This window comes from Puma concolor, chromosome B2, assembly GCF_028749965.1.
Source record: "Puma concolor isolate L17-30 chromosome B2, mPumCon1.1.hap2, whole genome shotgun sequence".
NCBI classification, from domain to species: Eukaryota; Metazoa; Chordata; class Mammalia; order Carnivora; family Felidae; genus Puma; species Puma concolor.
Genome location: NC_141671.1, coordinates 43,615,077 through 43,634,448, shown reverse-complemented (window position 1 = coordinate 43,634,448; position 19,372 = coordinate 43,615,077). Strand labels below are relative to the sequence as shown.

The following is a 19,372-nucleotide window of genomic DNA, read 5'->3' as shown; positions in this document are numbered from 1 at the left end:
TTCATCTGACTGTTCCTGAACTATATACTTTTTATAATAAACCAGAAATCTTGTAAGTAAAATGTTCTTCTGAGTTCTGTGAGCCACTCTAGCAAATTCATCAAACCCAAGGAGGGTGTCATTGAAACCTCTAGTCTATAGCTGCTCAGTCAGAAGCACAGGCGGTAACCTGGACTTGTGATTGGTGTCTACAGTATGGGAGGCAAGGAGGTAGCAGTTTTGTAGGACTGAGCCCTTAACCTGTGGGATTTGATGCTCCTTCCAGCTCGATAGTGTCAGAATTAAGTTGAATTATAGGACACTGAACTAGTGTCCCAAGAATTGCTTGTTAGTGTGGGAAAAAACCCACATCAGAATTGGTGACCAAAGTCTTAGCCTGTAATTTTCTTTTCTTGTAGTGCCCTTGTTTGGCTTTGGTATCAGGATAATGCTTGCCTTGTAAAGTGGGTTTTAAAGTGGTTCCTTCTCTTCAATTTTTGAGAGTTTGAGAAGGATTGGTATTAATTCTTTTTAAATGTTTGATAGAATTGACCGGTGAAACCATCTAGTCCTGAGCTTTTCTTTGTTGGAAGACTGTGTATTACTGATTCAATCTCTTTGCTCATTATTATTTGATCCGTTCGGGTTTTCTATTCATTATTCAGTCTTGGTAAGTAGTGGGTTTCTAGGAATCTATCCATGTCTTCTCAGTTATCTAATTTGTTTGCATATTCTTGTTCATAGTAGTCTCTGATGATCCCTTGTATTTTTGTGATATAAATTCTAATGTCTCTTTTTTATCTATATTTTTATTTATTTGAGTCATCTCTCTTTTTTTTAGTCCAGCTAAAGGTTTGTCAGTTTTCTTTATCGTTTTGGAAAACCATCTCTTAGTCTTGTTGATCTTATCTGTTGTCTTTCTATTCATTTATTTCTGCTCTAATTTTTATTATTTCCTTCCTTTTTCTAACTTTGAGCTTAGTTTTTTCTTCTTTCTAGTTCCTTGAGGTATAAGATTAGGTGGTTTATTTTAAATCCTTCTTTTTTCATAATGCAGACATTTATTGCTATGAACTTCTCTCTCAGAACTGCTTTCGCTGCATCCCATGAGTTCTGGTGTGTTGTTTCCTTTCTGGTTTGTCGCAACATATTTTTTATTTCTCTTTTGATTTCTTTTTTGACCCACTGATTGTTCAGAAGTGTGTTGTTTAATTTCTACAGATTCGTGAATTTTTCAGATCTCTTTCTGTTACTAATTTCTGACTTCATACCATTGTGCCCAGAAAAGGTACTCGATGAGATTTCAGTCTTCTTAAATCTTTAAAGCCTCGTTTTGTAACCTAACATATGATCTAGCCTGGAGAATGTTCCTTGTGCATTTGAGAATAATTTGTATTCTTCAGCTGTTGGATGGACTGTTCTCTGTATGTCTGTTAGGTCCATTGGTCTAAAGTATAGACCAGGTTCTTATTTCCTTATCGATATTAAATCTGGATGATCTATCCATTCTTGAAAGTGGGATATTGAAGTTCCCTACTGTTTGGCATTGATGTGTTTTTATCTACAAATCTATTAATAATCATTTAATATATTTAGGTGCTCTGATATTGGGGGCATATTTCTTTGTTATTATTATTATATGAATTGACCCCTTTATCATTATATAATGACTTGTTTTTATCTCCAGTTACAGCTTTTGACCTAAAATCTTTTTTTTTTCCTGATACAAGACGAGCTACTCCTGTTTCCTTTTACTTTTCATTTGCATCTCTTTCACTCTCTTTCACTTGCAGCCCATTAGTGTCTTTAAAGCTTAAATGAATCTCTTGTAGGCAGCATAGAGTCTCTTTTTTTTTTTTTGTAAGTTTTTTAAAATTATTTATTTTGAAAGAGAGGGAGTGCAAGTGGGGGGTGGGCAGAGAGAGACATGGAGAGTGAGAGAATCCCAAACAGAGCTCCAACTCGTGAACTGTGAGATCATTACCTGGGCCAAAGGCAGACACTTAACCAACTAAGCCACCCAGGCGCCCAGGTCTTTCCTTTTTTAATCCATCCAAGCACCCTGTATCTGCTTATTGGAAAATTTAAACCATTTACATTTAGAATAATTAGTAATAGGTAAGGACTTACTATTGCCATGTTGCTAAATGTTTTCTGATTGTTTTGTAGTTCCTACTTTCCTTCCTTCCTATCTTACTATCTTCCTTAGAAAACTGGTATTTTTTTTTTTGTAGTGGTATGCTTTGATTTTTTTCTCTTCATTTGTATATTTTTTATAGGTTTTTCTTTGTGAGTACTATGAGGCCTTCCTAGTACAGCTTGTAACAGTCCAAGTTGAAAACAACTTTCATTGCATGAAAAAAATTCTATATGTTTACTTGCCCTCCAGCTTTATGTTGTTGATGTCACAGTTTACATTTTTTTCGTATTGTGTACCCATTAACAAAATATTGTAGCTATAGTTATTTTTAACACTTTTGTCTTTTAATTTATCTACTGGAGTCTAGTGATTTGCATACCACCATTGCAGTATTAGAGTATTTTGAATTTATAATTGCCTGTGTCAGTGAATTTAATACTTTCATGTTTTCATTGGCAACCTTTTGTTTCATCTTGAAGAACTCCTTTTAACACTTCTTATAAAGCATGTCTAGTGGTGATAAAATACCTTAGCTTTTATTTGTCTGTAAAAGTCTATCTGTACCCGGGAACTACTTTCCTGGGTAAAGTATTCTTGATCAGAATTTTATGTTCTTTGACCACTTTGAATATATTATCTCACTCTCTCCTGGCCTAAAAGATTTCTTCTGAGAAATCTGTTGTTAACCTTATTAGGGTTCCCTTGTGTGTGATGACTCTTTTTAAACTCTTGCTGCTCTCAAAATTCTCTCTTAATCTTTGATATTCAAGAGTTCGATTATATTGTCTCAGTGAAGATCTCTTTGGGTTGAATCTCTTTGAGGATCTTTGAGTTTCATGTATCTGGATGGCTGTCTCTCCCCAGATTTTGGAAGTTATCAGCCATTATTTCTTTGTTTTCTGACCTTTTCTCTACTTTGTCTAGGACTCCCATAGCATGAATATTGTTTCACTTAATGGTGTCCCATTATTCACATAGGTTTTCTTTGCTTCTTTTCATGTTTATTTCTTTTTTCAGCTCCAAATGGATGATAGCAAGAGATCTGTCTTCATGTTCATGGATTCTTTCTTCTGCTTGATTGATTGAGCCTATTATTGAAGCTCTTCATTGCATTTTTTTTCATTGCATTCACTTCATACCTCAGCTCTAAAAATTTTTTATGATTTCTCTTTGTTGAATTCATTTTGTTATTGCATTGCTTTCCTAAGTTCATTTTGTTGTCTGTCTGTGTTCTCTTGAATCTCACTGCACTTCCTTAAAACAGTTGTTTTGAATTCTTCTTCAGGTAACTCATAGATCTCCATTTCTTTGGGGTTGGTAACTTGAAAATTATCAAGCACCTTTGGTAGTGTCATGTTTCCTTGTTGCTTCACGTCTCTTGTGGCTTTGCATTAATGTTTGTTCATTTGAGAGAGGAGTCACCTCTTCCAGCCTTTCAGACTGACTTTGGTGGAGAAAGACTTTCAACTGAGAGTGGCTGTGAAGGCTCAGGCTGGGTAGGGTGCCATGTCTCTGATCCTGGAGAGGGCATAGAAGCATAATCCCTGTACATCTACATCAGCTGAGGCCAACATGGGCAAAGACTGTGGGTTCTTCTTTGACCAAGACTGCAGAAGTCCTGTAAGCGGGAGTAGTGTCTAGGGTTGTTGGGGTCCTAGGTGGCAGAGGCTGCAAGGGTCGTCCTGTTCCTCTCTTTTTCCTGTAGGAGGAAGTTCTAGCCAAAGAGAATACCTGCTGGTACCAGGTCTGGTGAACTCGCACTTAGAGAAGCAGTGAAACCAGGGTCCCGGGGCACAGGTGCACCTGCTATGATAGTAGTCCCAGCGTCTGATGTGCACGCATATGCAAATCTCCTGAGGAACCAGGTCTGCATCTCTGGGGATCACCACAGTGATTTGGACCCCAGGATGGGGGATGCAGCAGTGGCACGGGCTGTGGGATGACAAGATGCACCAGTGTCTTGGGCCCAGGGTAAGGGGTGCAGTGACAGCATGCCCTGGGGGATGGTGGGTCAGAGCCCTGACTTTGGCAGCAGGGAGCAGAGCAGCAGCAGCTTGGCCTCTGTGATGCCAGGCCGAAGTGGTGACTCAGGACCCAAGGCGGGTGGCACAGAGCTGTAGCCATACAGCCACTGATGGAAAGTCAGTGCCATGACTTAGGAGCCAGAGGGTGGGACAGAGAACAGCAGCTACAGCATCACAGCCTAATGATAGCAGGTCAGAGCCACAACTCAGGACTCCAGGAGTCAGTCATAGAATAGCAGCAACTCAGGCCTAGTGATGGTTGTCAAAGCCATGACTTTGAACCCTGAAGGCAGGGCACAGAAAGCAATGGCATTTCCGGTTTCATAGATGGCAAGGTGCCGTGGCTTCCCGATCCCAGACGGTGGGGCACAACTGGGGCCCCTGGGGGCAGGTCTCACCACAACGGTAGCTCCAGACGTGGTGAGGAGACACAGCAGTGCGGAGCCCAGGCAACCCTTTAGTTGGGTTCAGTGTTGGTGAAGACCGTGGGAGCACGCAGCAGCAATGTTTATGAATGTCCACGGCAATGAGGAGGATTAGTAGGATTCTCCTGCTCCTTTTCCTGTCAGGTGTAATCCCTCCAAAAGCGTTCCTCTTTGCACTGAGCTGCTCTGGACTGGGAGGTGGGGTGATGTAGGTAAAATGCTTCTTACGCTTTTCTGTAGAGCTTTGCTCAGTCGTTGAGCCCCACAGGATTTCTGCTGCTTCTTTGTTGTAATCTAGAGCTTTTCCAGAGCTGTCTTGTCTATTTATAGTTGTTTATTTATTTTTTTGTGTGGGGAGACAAGCTTTGGGACCTCCTTGGTAGCCATCTTGCTGATGTCAGTCCCTACAAAGAACTTTTTGCTTTATTTTAGTTAAAGTTTGAGAAAGTGGGGTGCCTGGATGGCTCAGTTGGTTAAGCGGCCAACTTTGGCTCAGGCCATGATCTTGCTGTTCATGAGTTCAGACCCTGCATTGGGCTCTGTGCTGACAACCCAGAGCATAGGAGCCTGCTTCGGCTCCCTCGCTCTCTGCCCCTCCCCCACTCGCACTCTGTCTCTCTTTCTCTGTCTCTCTCTCTCAAAAATAAATAAACATTTAAAAAATTGTTTTAAACAAATAAGTAAAGTTTGAGAAAGCGGAAAAGAATCAGGAAAGCTAGTAGTGAATAAGTGTAAATCTACGTTGGTGGAAAGGGTGGTTTTATCTATAGTTAAAGCTTTACTAATTAAGTTAATGGTGCAAATAACACACAGGCAGTTATATTCAACTAGGAGCCACAGGTATGTTTTGTAGCATGTTTATCTTTTGTTTAAAATAAATAATAATCATTTGCTTTTTAATATTAGTTTGTATTCCTTAAAATGTATGATTTATGACAGCCCATAAAAAGGCAGAAATCAACCAGCCTAAGATTTAAATTTGTTTCTCGAGCTTGTCTGTATGCAGATTTAAAAAAATCATATTTTAAAAACGAAAACTTACAAATTCATTTCCCCATCAACACCCAGTGCAGTAGGCAGAATGTGTCAGCCCACCCAGTTAGATTGAGGTTCTGTCAGTAGGCCATAATTTGAAGCTGAACGAATATATGAGTGTCAAAACTTGGGAGCTAATGTAATCCTCAATTTAAGGGAGGCAGGGGGAAAGCCTGTGAACTACAATTGGTCCTTTAAAATGAAAAACGAAATATCTTTGCTGTTAACTTTAGAGATGCCAGGATGTCTAGCATCTGAATGTCTAGCATGTGAATTTCAATAAATTCACATAGGAGCGACTAATAGTTGAGAACAGAGCTTTTTTCAATCAGAAATAAAGCTGCAGTGATATATAGGATGCAGAAACGGGGCTGTCGGGACGAAGTCAGATTCGTGTATACATTTTTAATAGCGGGGAAGGTGGTCCCAGCTATTTCCAGTCAAGGTCTGGGTTTTTACTGAGATACAGAACCAGGGTATCACTCATAGGATCTGACAGTAGAGAATAAGTAGAGTGCTTCATGAGAATGTGGCCTCTGGAAGGCCCTCACCCCAAGCAGTGTTTAAATTTAGTTTCAATGTCTACAACACAGAGAAATTCACAGATGACACAAAGATGAGTTGTCTTCGCCCATCTTCCTTTAAAGTTGCTCGCCCTGGAAAGGTTGCCAACTTGGGGATGTTCCCATAATCACCCTCCACAGACAACATACATCCTTTGGGGATGTTCCCATAATCACCCTCCACAGACAACATACATCCTTTGTCCATCAGAAGGAAAAGCTGTGACTCTGGGTCGGAAAAGGGGATGGGTTTGCTGAACTTGCTCTTTGCTGATCACACACGTTTGTTTGCCCCTTCTCTGTTGTAGAATTAGAATAGGAAGAACTTAGTCCGGAAATCTGGGACAGCTCTAAACTTTGGCTTTCTTATTAAACTTAGCTGCTCGAAGTCTCTGTGATTAAAAGTCTCTAGTCTTGTAATCATTTGCAAACAATAGTGATGAATCATCTGTGACGGTGAATTGATTTTTGGAAAGTAATCCTTTCAGTATGAGAGAGAACCATTTCCTGTTGGCCACCCTGGAAAGATTAAACTTGGTAATGTCTCAGGTGTGCACGGCCAAAACTCAGCCTGCTCCTGGGCCAAAACCTCTTTTTCAAGCAAGCCTCTCTTTAGCCATTTACCTTTACGAGGAATCCAGCTTTACTCCCAGGTCCATTTATCTCCATGTAAACCATCCCTGTGCTTTAAATATTATGTTATGTTGAAGGTTGTCACTGTGGTTGTAAAATTTAAAATATCAAGGTCAAGAACCTGAAAGTACTACTTTGGCATAAGCCTCTGGTAAGGCCACTGTGGTGGTAGGGGCTGTTTCAAGGCCTGAGGCTCCCCTGTCTGTGGTTGTGGGAAGACACTCTATCCGTCCCTGCAAGTTATTTGTGGCTCTCTGAGGAACTCATTTAACACTGTTCTCCGGTGCACAGACTGAGGAGGTAAAGTTGGAATTTTCTAGTCCTTGTCAGAACGTGTGCTTCAATCCAAAAGCGTCCAAGGGCACAGCAAGCCTGATGGTAAGTCAGGAACAAGCTCACAGAGAAAGCCCTGAGGAATGAAAGATAGAATGTGCCACTGTTTTCTCATCCTTGAAATGCTGATCTGGAGTGAGCTGTGGAGCCGCACAGCCAACCTATGAAATTTCAGCCAGCATTCCAAAGCCCGACAACCGTAGTAAATCCCGTATAAGCTGAATATTCGGAGGAAAGATGTTGAAGTTAATTGAATTTCATGATTAACAGAAAGTCACGCAGAAAACTAGCTTGGTTTCACCTCACATCGGTGGAAGTCTTGCTAAAAAGCTTGGTTCCACTTTTTTTCCTTTGGGTATAATTATAAATGTAATTTAACCATTTTTAGAATTAAACTCTCCAGCATCTCCATAACATTATTTTAGTCATAAAAACTTGTTCTACATTTCCTATAACATGGCTGCTGAAGGCAAAACAAAATCCCCGATACGAGATGTTGTCATTTTTCTGTTTTTCGGAACACAGATTGTAGGAAAAAAATCCATCTCATTGAGGGTTATGAATTCTCTGAGTATGGCTATTCCTAGTTTAAATAATGAAAAATATGGTGGTGAAAGGGATAATTTTATTCCTAAGTCCTGGATTTTAGTTCTGTTTCATTCTGGGTTTCATTATGAGACTCAAGTCACAGAGGCCCTGTGTAGTCCAACTCTTTAGCTCTGAACTGTAGAATATATCTCGCAGGAAGAAAAATCATGCAGTTTTACTTGATTTACTGGAATATATTATATTATTGCCTTTGGTATCCATTTTCCCATTTTCTTTTATGGGGATATTTTATCCCATTATGAATATCCATACGTACATCTATATATACTTGTATGTACATAAAATTATGTAGGAGGGGTGCCTGGGTGGCTCAGCCAGTTAAGTGTCTGACTTCAGCTCAGGTCGTGATCTCACGGTTCGTGGGTTCGAGCCCCATGTCGGGCTCTGTGCTGACAGCTCAGAGCCTGGAGCCTGTTTCAGATTCTGTGTCTCCCTCTCTGTCTGCCCCTCCCCTATTCTCACTCTGCCTCTGTCTCTGTCTCAAGAATAAACATTAAAAAAAAATTTTTTTTTTAGATAAAATTATGTAGGATTCGAGTTTTCTGTAATGTCTCTAATGTACAGAACTCCTTAGAGATCACCATATTTCAGCAGGGAGGAAAGGCTTCTATTAGTGTCTGTTTCCAAGCTTTTCACTAAGACTATAAATTAGGCCTGGGAAGGCTATAATGAGTCAGTAATTTATAGACTATTAAGAGAGTTAATTAGAAGTGATTCTTGAGCATGTCCAATAGAGAACACATGTTTATAAAGGACAAACAGACTCAACACAACATGTCTTTGACCTAACCAAACCCAATCAATTAACAAAATGGGATGTCTTACTTTGCGTATCTCCCACTCCCCGAAAATAGAATCCCTAACCACTTGTTAACCACACTGACTTTTTAATAGACCGAGTGGTGACTCTAGCCACCAGAAATGTTGCCACCAGAAATGTTCAGATTAAGCACCCTGTTCGATGGAAGCCAGCAGAGTCTACAAAACAGGAAGAAAGCTCTGCGTGTCGCGCTTTTGCCTCCTTTCCTGGTTTGACTTGATGTGATAATTCATTGCAGATTTCTTTCTCTTTGACAGAGTGCCTACCGCAGGAATGGGATGGCTTTTCTGGCCTGCTGACGGGACTTGTGACTGTAACAACAGGAAAGGCATGTTATATTAAGGTGATTTCTGTTCCCCTCTTTGGACAAAATAAAATACAAGTTTACCTTCTCTGTATCCTCAGGAGTGGGTTGGTTTGTTGTGACTATCAACTGGCTGACTCCGGCCCTTTTCCAGCCCCCTCAGTGCTCGGTCTTGTTTACTGGCTGGGCCATTTAGCTAATTAATGGCAGGATGTTTGGGATAGTGTGTAGGTGGACAAGAATGCAGATCACACAATTTTGAAATTTTAATTTGGGATGGATTTACTGCCCTCAGCTCACATATCTTAAAGGCAGTGTCTTGTTTTCCCTCCAGTGTTTAGTCTGTGTTTTATGTGATGCGTTTTGTAATCCAGGTTTGGGACAGAGGCAACAAAAGGACAGTCAGTTTTCCCTCACACTGTCCCACAACTTTACTTTGTGACATTTGCTGAGTATATATATCTTAGGTGTGTTTTCGAGACAAATACTCGTTTTATAAACTCACACTAATCAAAGGCCTAATTGATCCGATGAACTAGTCCCGTCTTCTCGTCCCTTCCCCCCACTTCTCGCGAATGTGTGATTTTGACACCTTCTTCCCGACTTCCTGCAGATCTGCCATCGTGCCTGTTTTTCCTCGTGTCGGCCCTCTCCTCCTGTCCTCTTGTCCCTCCAGTCCCCAGGCCCACCACACGTACACACTGTACCCATTTAGAAGCTAAGTAATCAGGGGCGCCCCGGGGGGGCTGAGTTGGTTGAGCGTCCGACCTGGGCTTGGGTGGTGATCTCACGGTTTGTGAGTTCGAGCCCCACATCAGGCTTTGCACTGACAGCGTGGAGCCTGATTCAGATCCTCTGCCTCCTTCTCTCTCTGCCCCTCCCCTGCTCGTGCTCTTTCTCCCTCAAAAATAAATAAATAAACATAGAAAAAAAAAAAAAAGATGAAAGAAGCAAAGTAATGAGAATCCCTTGAAGGGGAGCTGAGTGATGTGCTTTCTCCCTTGAGAGCAGTCCCACAGCTAAACTGGAATCTGGGACTGGGTCATTTCTTGCTGGCAACAGCCGAGCTCCCCTTCTGCAATCTATACTTTCTCCATCAGATGACAAACCCTAACTTTGGAGAACGAATCAAAATATAGCAGATGTAATTGTACAGTTCCTGATTAAACTTGAATTTTAAAAAAGGAAGCTACTTCTTTAATTCTGTAGGACTTCCAGTTTTATTTTTATCATGGTTTTTACACACACTGAGACATCCTTTGTAAAGCATTAATAAAAACAGAAATAAGAAACATGACAGATTTCCCTCCTGTGACCAAATCATTGTGAGGCTCCGTTAATATGATTGTGCCATATTACTCACATTTGTTAACTATCATTTACCTGTTCTGTGTTAGTCCTTCTGGAAAAAATCTTCATGTCAAGAAGAAAAAAAACGTAGATATATAATATCAAAAAATTGCCAAGGGGTTTTGATGTTCCATCTGTGCTTGTTGAAATGTATGATTAAACTTTTCTTTTTATCATCATTCTTATTTTTCTTGGCATCCCTAATCATAGAAAATTATAAGCTTGCAGTAAACATCCTAACTTTTAAAACGACAGCATTTATTGTATTTGGTTTCGATCTGCCAGGCTTATGGATGTATAAAATATTCAGGGGCTAATTTTTCACATCAAAATTCCTTCTCTCCCACATTATACATTTTAAAGTATGCACAAGACAGAAAATACAGAGTTTAGGTTTTTTCCCTTCATTTTATTCTACCTGATCTCCTTATAGTCCCAGAGAAGGAAGACTCAACGTACATTTCTCTCAGAAATATGACAGGTCTGTGTTTTTGTTGGTCTGGCGTATGTTTGTCTATCTTGAACAGTCTGACAGGTAATTATTTATAAAATCTGGTTTTGCCCAGTAAGTCCATATAATAACCTTTCACTTTTCATCATAAGCCAGTGAGCTGAATTTAGAATAAAACAAGGTCATTTATGTCTGTCCCAAACCAGCCTAGATGTCCCCATAATTGCTCAATATTAATATTTTTAATTCTTTTTTTTTTTTTCTTTTCTACACTTAGGTTCTTTCTCTGACTCTTTCAGCAACAGGGAATTTGAAGTAGAATAAAATTTTCTTAAGCAGCGAATAGAGAAAAAAATTTATAGGAGGAAAATCTCAGAAAATGTGACATCAATAAATTGTTCTCCCAAGATTAAAATGTTAGGTAAAATCATAAAATGTTAAAGCAGAAGATGGTCTTCAAGATCGTTGAAAACAGCCACTCATTTTCCAGATGAAAATATGTAGCCTGGAGAGGGAAGTTGACTTTCCCAAGGTCACTCAGTGATAGCAGTGACAGACCAGAGACCAGAGATCCGTGGTCCCTAATTCTCAGGTTGCAATTTCACTCCCCCATACTGGATTTGCATTAGATACTACCAGGATACATGGGGATTTTATGGCATGTTTATCTTAGATAATTACCTAAGTTTATTTTTTAAATGACACTAATTTGGACACATTCTAAAGCGTAAGTGTTGTATTAAAATCTTCTTCAAAGGGACTGTGGTATAATTAAATAATCTGTTATATGTCAGCTATACATCAATTTAAAAAAAGTGGGGGAGGTCTGCAAGCAGGGGAGGGGGAATTAACATACTCGGAGCACCTACTTTGTGTCGGGAACCTTACCTCTGGTATTTCATTTATCTTCACAGTGACTTCATGAGGCTCACATTGGGCTCGATTCTAAATCAAATGTGAATACACAAAATAATTTGTTTTGTAGCCTTGTGTTTTGGAGATCAAATTGGAAAAAAAATAAATAAAGCCAACATTAAGTAAAAATAGCCTCTCTTAGGGGAAATTGACACTGCCTCATAGATTCAAGGGTAAAGGAAATAGAAATATTTCTCCTTTCACCTAAATTTGGATGTGACTTTCCGAACATGCCGTTTTGAGACTATGTCATCAACCTTCCTGCCTTCACATATTGCAATAATTAAGATTCAAAAATAATGTTCCAGTTTTAGAACCGAGGGTTTTTATTTAAAAACCATCAGAAGCACAAGTATTTTTTAAATGGTGTCTATACTCCTGTACCTGGGGAGAATTCTTCATTTATTACTGTTTGTCCTTTGTTTCTATAAAATAATAAACAATCCACATTTAATGCTTTTACCACATAGAAGACAAATAAGCATAAGTGGTGATCCTTGGTCTGAAAGAAAACAAGTTTACTTGTCTAGAAATTATGAGGTTTAATTTTACGAAAAAATTTTATATCGTTCCCAAATCAGGTATTTCTTTCCAGTTCATCTAACCCCTTGTGTAAAACTGAATCACTACAGAGAAAGTACTCCCTCATCTGCCCTCCTGGAATTTAGATAGAACCTTCCCAGGTTGCATTTAAAATTCTGCCTTCAACCATGTATACATCTCATAAAATCTTTTACGGTTTCCTGTATGCTCTGGCTGAACATTTCATAGAACATAAACACTTCTGCAAATAATAGAAGGGCATCAAGTTGAATATGTCATGGCGGTGGCTCCCACACAAAGCTGATTCTCCAGCAGTGCATTATTTCTTATTTTTATCTTCTTATTTGAAACCCAAGATGAAACTTGCTGTGCTCTTAGAGTACAGGGAGGGGGGTGGAGGTAGGCAGGGGACTCCAGAAGTTTTAGTGGAGTTGTGTTCATTAAAGCAAAGGCTTTCTGCAGAGGGCATCAAGCCAAACTTCAACAACAAAACCATGCCTGCAGGGATTGGATGTAAATGTGATGGTTAAATAAGGGCCAGATGCCTTTAAAAACTCAAATATTAAAAAGGTCATATCTCTTCAAGTCAGCCTCTCATGTTGTGAGTGATACCGTAGCACTTTCAAAAAGCGAAAACAAAGAAAGAGACTTGCATCTGTTTTCTGGAACAAAATATCAAATATTCAAGCCATCGTAAGTCATGGGAGTTTGGGCAACTGAAGCATATTTAAAAACAATCCATTCCTAGAAAGTCACAAAAAACCCGCATACAACATTTCACCGTCGGAAACCACTAGAATTCTGTAGAGAGCGTTGCACTCACGTTCCTTCCGCTCATCACCACCCAGTATTCACCATTCCCACTTTTCCCCCCAAAGGAAAATAAAAATAGAAAAAAAGTATAGGAAGAATCAAGATGACTACTTAACTTAATTTTACTTAAACCAGGTAACACTTTGCTTGCTATCAAAAATGTCGCTCTGTCGTGTGGGCATTTTAATAAGGTTGACATAATCATTATAGCACACCGCGTGCCCTCCTGTGTACCGGCACTCGGTGTGAGTTATCCCGTTAAATACAGCCCCTCTGTGAGGGAAGCTGAAAATCAGGAGGTTCATTGCCTTACCCAGGGGTTCCCAAGGTGGGGCGGGCCTTTGCACCCCACGCTTTCACCCCAAAGCTCGTGCCCCTCAGCACTGTTACAAAGCCTGGAATGTGCTTGAGTAAAGAGTTCTAATCATGTGTCAAAAAAGAGGTGCTGCTCTGAACCTAGAAGCGCTTCTCAGTACCAAAAGCTTGATTACAAGAAACGTTCTTTTTAACTTAATATTCCTCCTCTAAGGCCAAGTATTAGGTATATAATAGAATATCACGTAATGGCTAATAGGCTGTAATTACATTGAATGACATCAAGTCCTCTGTAAGGTCTCAAACCCTAAGATAAATACATATGATCAAGGCACATACTAAGAATCCCTATAGAAATTACGAGAAAAACTTCCTCCAAGATCCAAGATCCGTGTTTACAAAGCCTCTCCTTTATGAAGACCACATTTCTCCAGAAGGCTCTAATTACCTAGGCTACTGTTTTATGCTTTCATAAAAGGTATGTATATCGTTCTAAAATAATCCCCGTAGGGGAACCTGGGTTGCTCAGTCGGTTAAGCGTCTGACTCTTGATCTGCTCAGATCACAATCTCACAGTTCGTAAGTTCAAGCCCCACGTCGGGCTCTGAGCTGACAGTGTGGAGCCTGCTTGGGATTCTCTCTCCCTCTGTCTGCCCCTCCCGTGCTGGCTCTCTCGCTCTCTCTCTCCCCCTCTCTCTCAAAAATAAATAAACTTAAAAAAATTAAATTAAATTAAATTAATAAAATAAATAAAAGTAAGATAAATAAAATAAAATAAAATAAAATAAAATAAAATAAAATAAAATAAAATAAAATAAAATAAAATAAAATAAAATAAAGTAAAATAATTCCCATCTTGTTTACATATGTTTGCAGTGGCAGATGCCTATGGCCGTCCCTTGGAACTTTATACAAATGCCCTTTTCAGGTTTTTGCTCATGAATTATGATGTAGTCATTGTTTCTCCTGGCCCAGGATTTCTGTGCATGCCCTTGGGGGGGAATAGTGGACAGGGACAGAGAAGAAAGTTGAAGGAAAGTTGCCAACCGTGATTTGAATTAGAAGTGATGCTTTTTTCCTCTCTCATCAGTAGTTAGCGGCTTCTTTAATTCAACCCTAGGTCTGCTCGGCCTCAGCTGGAGTCACTTGCTGACTTAGGTCCTCTATGATTCCCCCTAGTGGGGCACCAGCCTGTGGCCCCGCCTACCCGAAGCTTTGTCTTCTGAATGGCTTTGATTTACTTCTTAAGCTAGTGTGAGGCTGGTGCGCTGGCTTGTCACTCTTTCAAAGGTTTGGCCTGTGCGGAGACAGGGAGCCCAGATGGACTTAGGCAGTTTGTCACTTACACAGCAGCATAGGCAAGTTCAGCATGGTGTCCATTTGCCATGTTCCGGAGGCACCGGATGACAGCAGACAGGAGCAGTGGGTGACTCACCATGGAGGAGCCAACTCCAAACTACAACCAAGCAGTTTTTTGGCTTGCCTCCGTACCCGAAAGGAGGTTGGGGTGGAAAGTCCCATGCCTCCTCAGAACCAGAGGGGCGGATGAGAAACTCTCTGCGGTAGCTCGTGCCAAGACCAGCCATCTTGCCACATCCCTGGGATGGTCGCAGACTGCGATGGCACCTTGCCTTCATGACCTGTGTGGAGACTGCAAGGTCACCAGGGTGTTTTCCCCCAAGGTATGTAGAACGTCATGTGGTTCTGTTCACAGTATGAAAAATAAACCTGGCTGCTCTTTCCTGGGTGTTTGTGGAAAACCTAGCTCCCTTGCTCTTTCCCAGAAGGTTCCTGCCTGCCTCGGTGCCTGGTACCCTCTGCTTCCTCTGAGCTCAGTGTTCTTTATACTCCTATTTTGTGCCCCTGGTTATCTCTCTGTGTGCCTCATAGCCTGCACCAGATTAAGATTTTCTTGAGGGCAAGTCTTGAATTTGTACCTCCTTGTAATCACCACATGCACTTATTAGCTATTCAATAAACATGTGCTGGTTGATTAGTAGGAAAGAAATAAGTCCTTTAAACATAAGCACAGAGGGGCACCTGGGTGGCTTAGTCGGTTGAGTGCCCAACTCTTGGTTTCTGCTCAGGTCATGATCTCACAGTTTGTGGGTTCAAGCCCCGCATCGGGCTCCACACTGACAACATGAAACCTGCTTGGGATTCTCTCTCTCTCTCTCTCTCTCTCCCTGCCTGCCCCGCCTCAAATAAATAAATAAATAGATTTTTTTTTTAACTTAAAAAATAAACATATGCACAGAATTTTTTTGGCTGAGTCTTTTGTTTAACCTTTTATTGATGCTTATTTGGCTGCAAATCTCATGAACTATAAATGATCATAGCATTTTTCTTATGGACAAATACAGTGTCTTGGAGAAACCAGAGCACTCCATGCATCAGGTTTATTGTGGCCTTTATGAGTGGGTTTGAGCCCCACGTCAGACTCTGTACTGACAGCTTGGAACCTGGAGCCTACTTCGGATTCTGTGTCTCCCTCTCTCTCTTTGCCCCTCCCCTGCTCTCTCTCTCTCTCCCTCTCAAAAGGAACATTAAAAACATTTTTTAAGCAAATATGAATATCTGTTTATCTTGAAAAGAGTGAGAGTTTTGTGAACTGGAAACAACAGTGTATCACCTAAGAGTATTATATAGCTTACAATTAACGTGTCTGGGTTCTGGGGCACCTGGGTGGCTCAGTCAGTTGAGCATCTGACTTTGGCTCAGGTCATGATCTCGCGGCTCATGAGTTTGAGCCCTGCATCAGGCTCTGTGCTGATAGCTCAGAGCCTGGAACCTGCTTCAGGTTCTGTGTCTGCCTCTCTCTCTGTCCCTCCCCTCAAAAATAAATAAACATTAAAATGTCTGGGTTCTTCGTCTCCGTTACTCATTTGTTCATTCATTCACTCAAAAAAAATTTTTTTAGCACCCTTGAAAGCCAAATCATCAACATGGAGTCTACAATTCCCAAACAGTGAGGGACCTGTGGGAAACTGGAATTCTTGAAAGGAGCTTATGAGGCCACCTACATTAAATTATCTGTAGGTAAGAAGACATGTTTGGCCCATACAGGTGCCACTCCATTTTACACATATATATATGTGCCAGTGTGATTTATAAAATTCATTTAAAAGTGATCCTGAAATGCTGGTAGATTCTTGACATTTTTTTTTTTAACATTTATTGATTTTTGAGACTGAGACAGAGCGCGATCAGGGGAGGGGCAAAGAGAGAGGGAGACACAGAATCTTAAACAGGCTCCAGGCTCTGAACTGTCAACACAGAACCCAACGCAGGGCTCGAACCCACAAACCGCAAGATCGTGACCTGAGCAGAAGTCGGACGCTTAACCGACTGAGCCACCCAGGTGCCCCATTGACATGACATATTGTTTTTCATGCAAGAGTTAACAAAAATACAAGTTATAGAGTGAATTTCTTTATGTTAAAAAAAATGATTCTCAAGCTCAAAACAAAACAAAAAAAAAACAAAAAAAAGACAACTCTTGCTCTCTGTGCTTCCACAGTAACTTTGGTTGGGCTCCTCTGTCCTGTGGTGAGTAGCTTGTGCCTTCTGAAGATTTCGAGCTGCTTTAACTCAGATTTCAATATTTTTTTCTGACATAAAGTATCACCTGAACTTTTTTTTATATGTCTTATTTTGGGGAAAATTTATGATCTTTTTTAACATTAGGAAGTTTTGCTTTTCCTGACATTTTATTGCTCTGCGTATTTGAAGCGTTTCAATCCCAGACAATAAATATTACGTGGTTATTGTTTTCATATGGATAGGCTATTTCCTCCTGGCTTTTCTGACCCCTTTTCCCAGCTAATAATACTCAAAAATTTATTAATAGTACACTACGCCATTCAGCTTTTTCAGAATCATGGATAATGAACGTTCAAAGAGGGACAGGCCTCAAAGAGGAGGGGTCATAGTACTTAAAGTAAATTGAGGCATGTAGTTTTCTTTTAGTTGGATTTCAAATGTTTCCTGTTCAGGTGAAATGAAGATTATATTCATTCTGTAAATCATTTTTATAAATTATCATAACCAGTTACTGCATTAAATGGTATCTTTTTCTATCATTATTATGGAAGCTAAACAGAGCTCAACCGAGTAGGTGGATGTTAGCCAAGTACAGCATGAGTGCTAGGTGTTTAAAAGCACCCACTTTTAAAGCTATCCTCAATGTTCCCTCACCTTCTTCGCTTCTTTTCTCAAATATCACTTTCGGGGGGCGCCTGGGTGCCTCGGTCAGTTAAGCTTCTGACTCCTGATTTCGGCTCGGGTCATGATCTCAGGGTTGTGAGATCAAGCCCTGCATCAGGCTCTGTGCTGAGAATGGGGTCTGCTTAGGATTCTTTCTCTCCCTTTCTGTCTGTTCCTCCCCACTTGCAGGCTTGCACTCTCTCATAAAAATAAAAAAAAATAATAATAATAACACTTTTGCAATAAGGCCTTCTCTGACTACCTTTTAAATATTGAAACCCCAGCCTCTGCCCTAGCACCCTATATCCCCCTTCCCTGCTTTCTTTTGTCATTCTAACACTTGCGTCCCGTTTCATATACTCACTTTGTCTCATTTATTGTCTCCTCCCTCTAGAATGCAGATTGTCCTCTGCTGTATCCCTGGCACTTAGAGCAGGGCCTAATGCATAATGCATGCTCCGTCAGTGTTTTACTAAATGAATGAATGATTGATCAGTCTTTAATTCTGCAAATTCTTGCAACGCCATTCCCACGTGATCGCACCCTGGTTCTTCTCCAGGCTTGCACTGTTTCTTTCTCATTTCTGGCCTGCCTTGTCCTTTACTCAGCATCCCCCTGACTTTCCAAAGTCCTGAGCTTCATTTGTGTTCCTCGACACAAGTTTTACAAGTGCTTTTACAGGGGCTCCTGGGTGGCTCAGTCAGTTAAGCATCCAACTTCAGCTCAGGTCATGATCTCATGGTCTGTGGGTTTAGGCCCCATATCAGGCTCTGTGCTGATAGCTCAGAACCTGGAGCCTGCTTTGGATCGTGTGTCTCCCTCTCTCTCTGCCTCTCCCCCACTTGCACTCTGTTTCTCAAATAAACATTTTTTTAAAAATGTAAAGTGTTTTTACATATTAGTACTTCCCAATCACAGAGCATTTTCAACAGAATAAGAAATTTGGCCACCACAAGCAAGAATGAATTACAATGTTTGGTTAGGTTTTCGTGATGTCTTCTAAAACTTTTCATGAATGTCTTCTAAAATTTTTTGATATATTTCTTTTATATATTTCACTGCGTATTCAAATTTTCCTTTTCCCACAACTCCAGGTTCGCAATTTTTTTTTGTAGTGTATTATTACCCCATATATTACTGTAGTTTTTTTAAACAGGGCACATAGAATATATTTCTTTTTCTTAAAAACAAATTAGTTGAATGCAGTATCGTTTACATACAGCAATAACCCCTTTTTATTTTTTAAAAAAAATTTTTTTTTCAACGTTTATTTTTGGGACAGAGAGAGACAGAGCATGAACGGGGGAGGGGCAGAGAGAGAGGGAGACACAGAATCGGAAACAGGCTCCAGGCTCTGAGCCATCAGCCCAGAGCCTGACGCGGGGCTCGAACTCACGGACCGCGAGATCGTGACCTGGCTGAAGTCGGACGCTTAACCGACTGCGCCACCCAGGCGCCCCAATAACCCCTTTTTAGATAGACAGTACAACTCAGTGACTTTTGACAAACACAGCTGTGTAACCACCACCACAATCAAGATACGTTAATGCCAAAAAACTGTCTCATGTTCCTTTGTAATCAATCCCTACCCATCACTCCTGGCAACCACTGATCTGATTTCTGTCTCTATATTTTTAAATGTTCTAGAATAGTATACAAAATTGTATAATGCTAAATGAATTTAAATGGTTTTTGTGCCTGACTTCTTTCATTTAGCATAACGCTTTTTAGACTCATCCGTGTTGTGTTTATCTGTAGTTTATTTCCTTTTATCGCTGAGTAATATTCCATTTGTTTGGTTCCACGAGTTTTTTTTAACCACGTACTGAGTGAACATTTTGATTGTTTCCAATTTCTAACTATTAAGAATGAATCTACTATGAACATGGATGGACAGACCTTTTTTGTGGATTT

General features: G+C 40.4%; 1 protein-coding gene across 3 annotated transcripts in view; it reads left to right on the top strand.

The window, feature by feature from the left end:
* SUPT3H (SPT3 homolog, SAGA and STAGA complex component) overlaps positions 1-15,481 on the top strand; it is a 550,537-nt gene extending 535,056 nt beyond the window's left edge. For 2 of the 3 annotated variants that reach the window (XM_086706991.1, XM_086706993.1), the window contains exon 12: positions 8,819-8,959. In XM_086706991.1, the coding sequence (XP_086563117.1) occupies positions 8,819-8,860 (42 nt within the window). In that variant the 3' untranslated portion in view covers positions 8,861-8,959. Of the gene's footprint in view, positions 1-8,818; positions 8,960-10,943 lie in introns of those variants that run through there. The other variant, XM_086706992.1, reaches the window with a different exon arrangement.
* Positions 15,482-19,372: the final 3,891 nt, after the last annotated feature.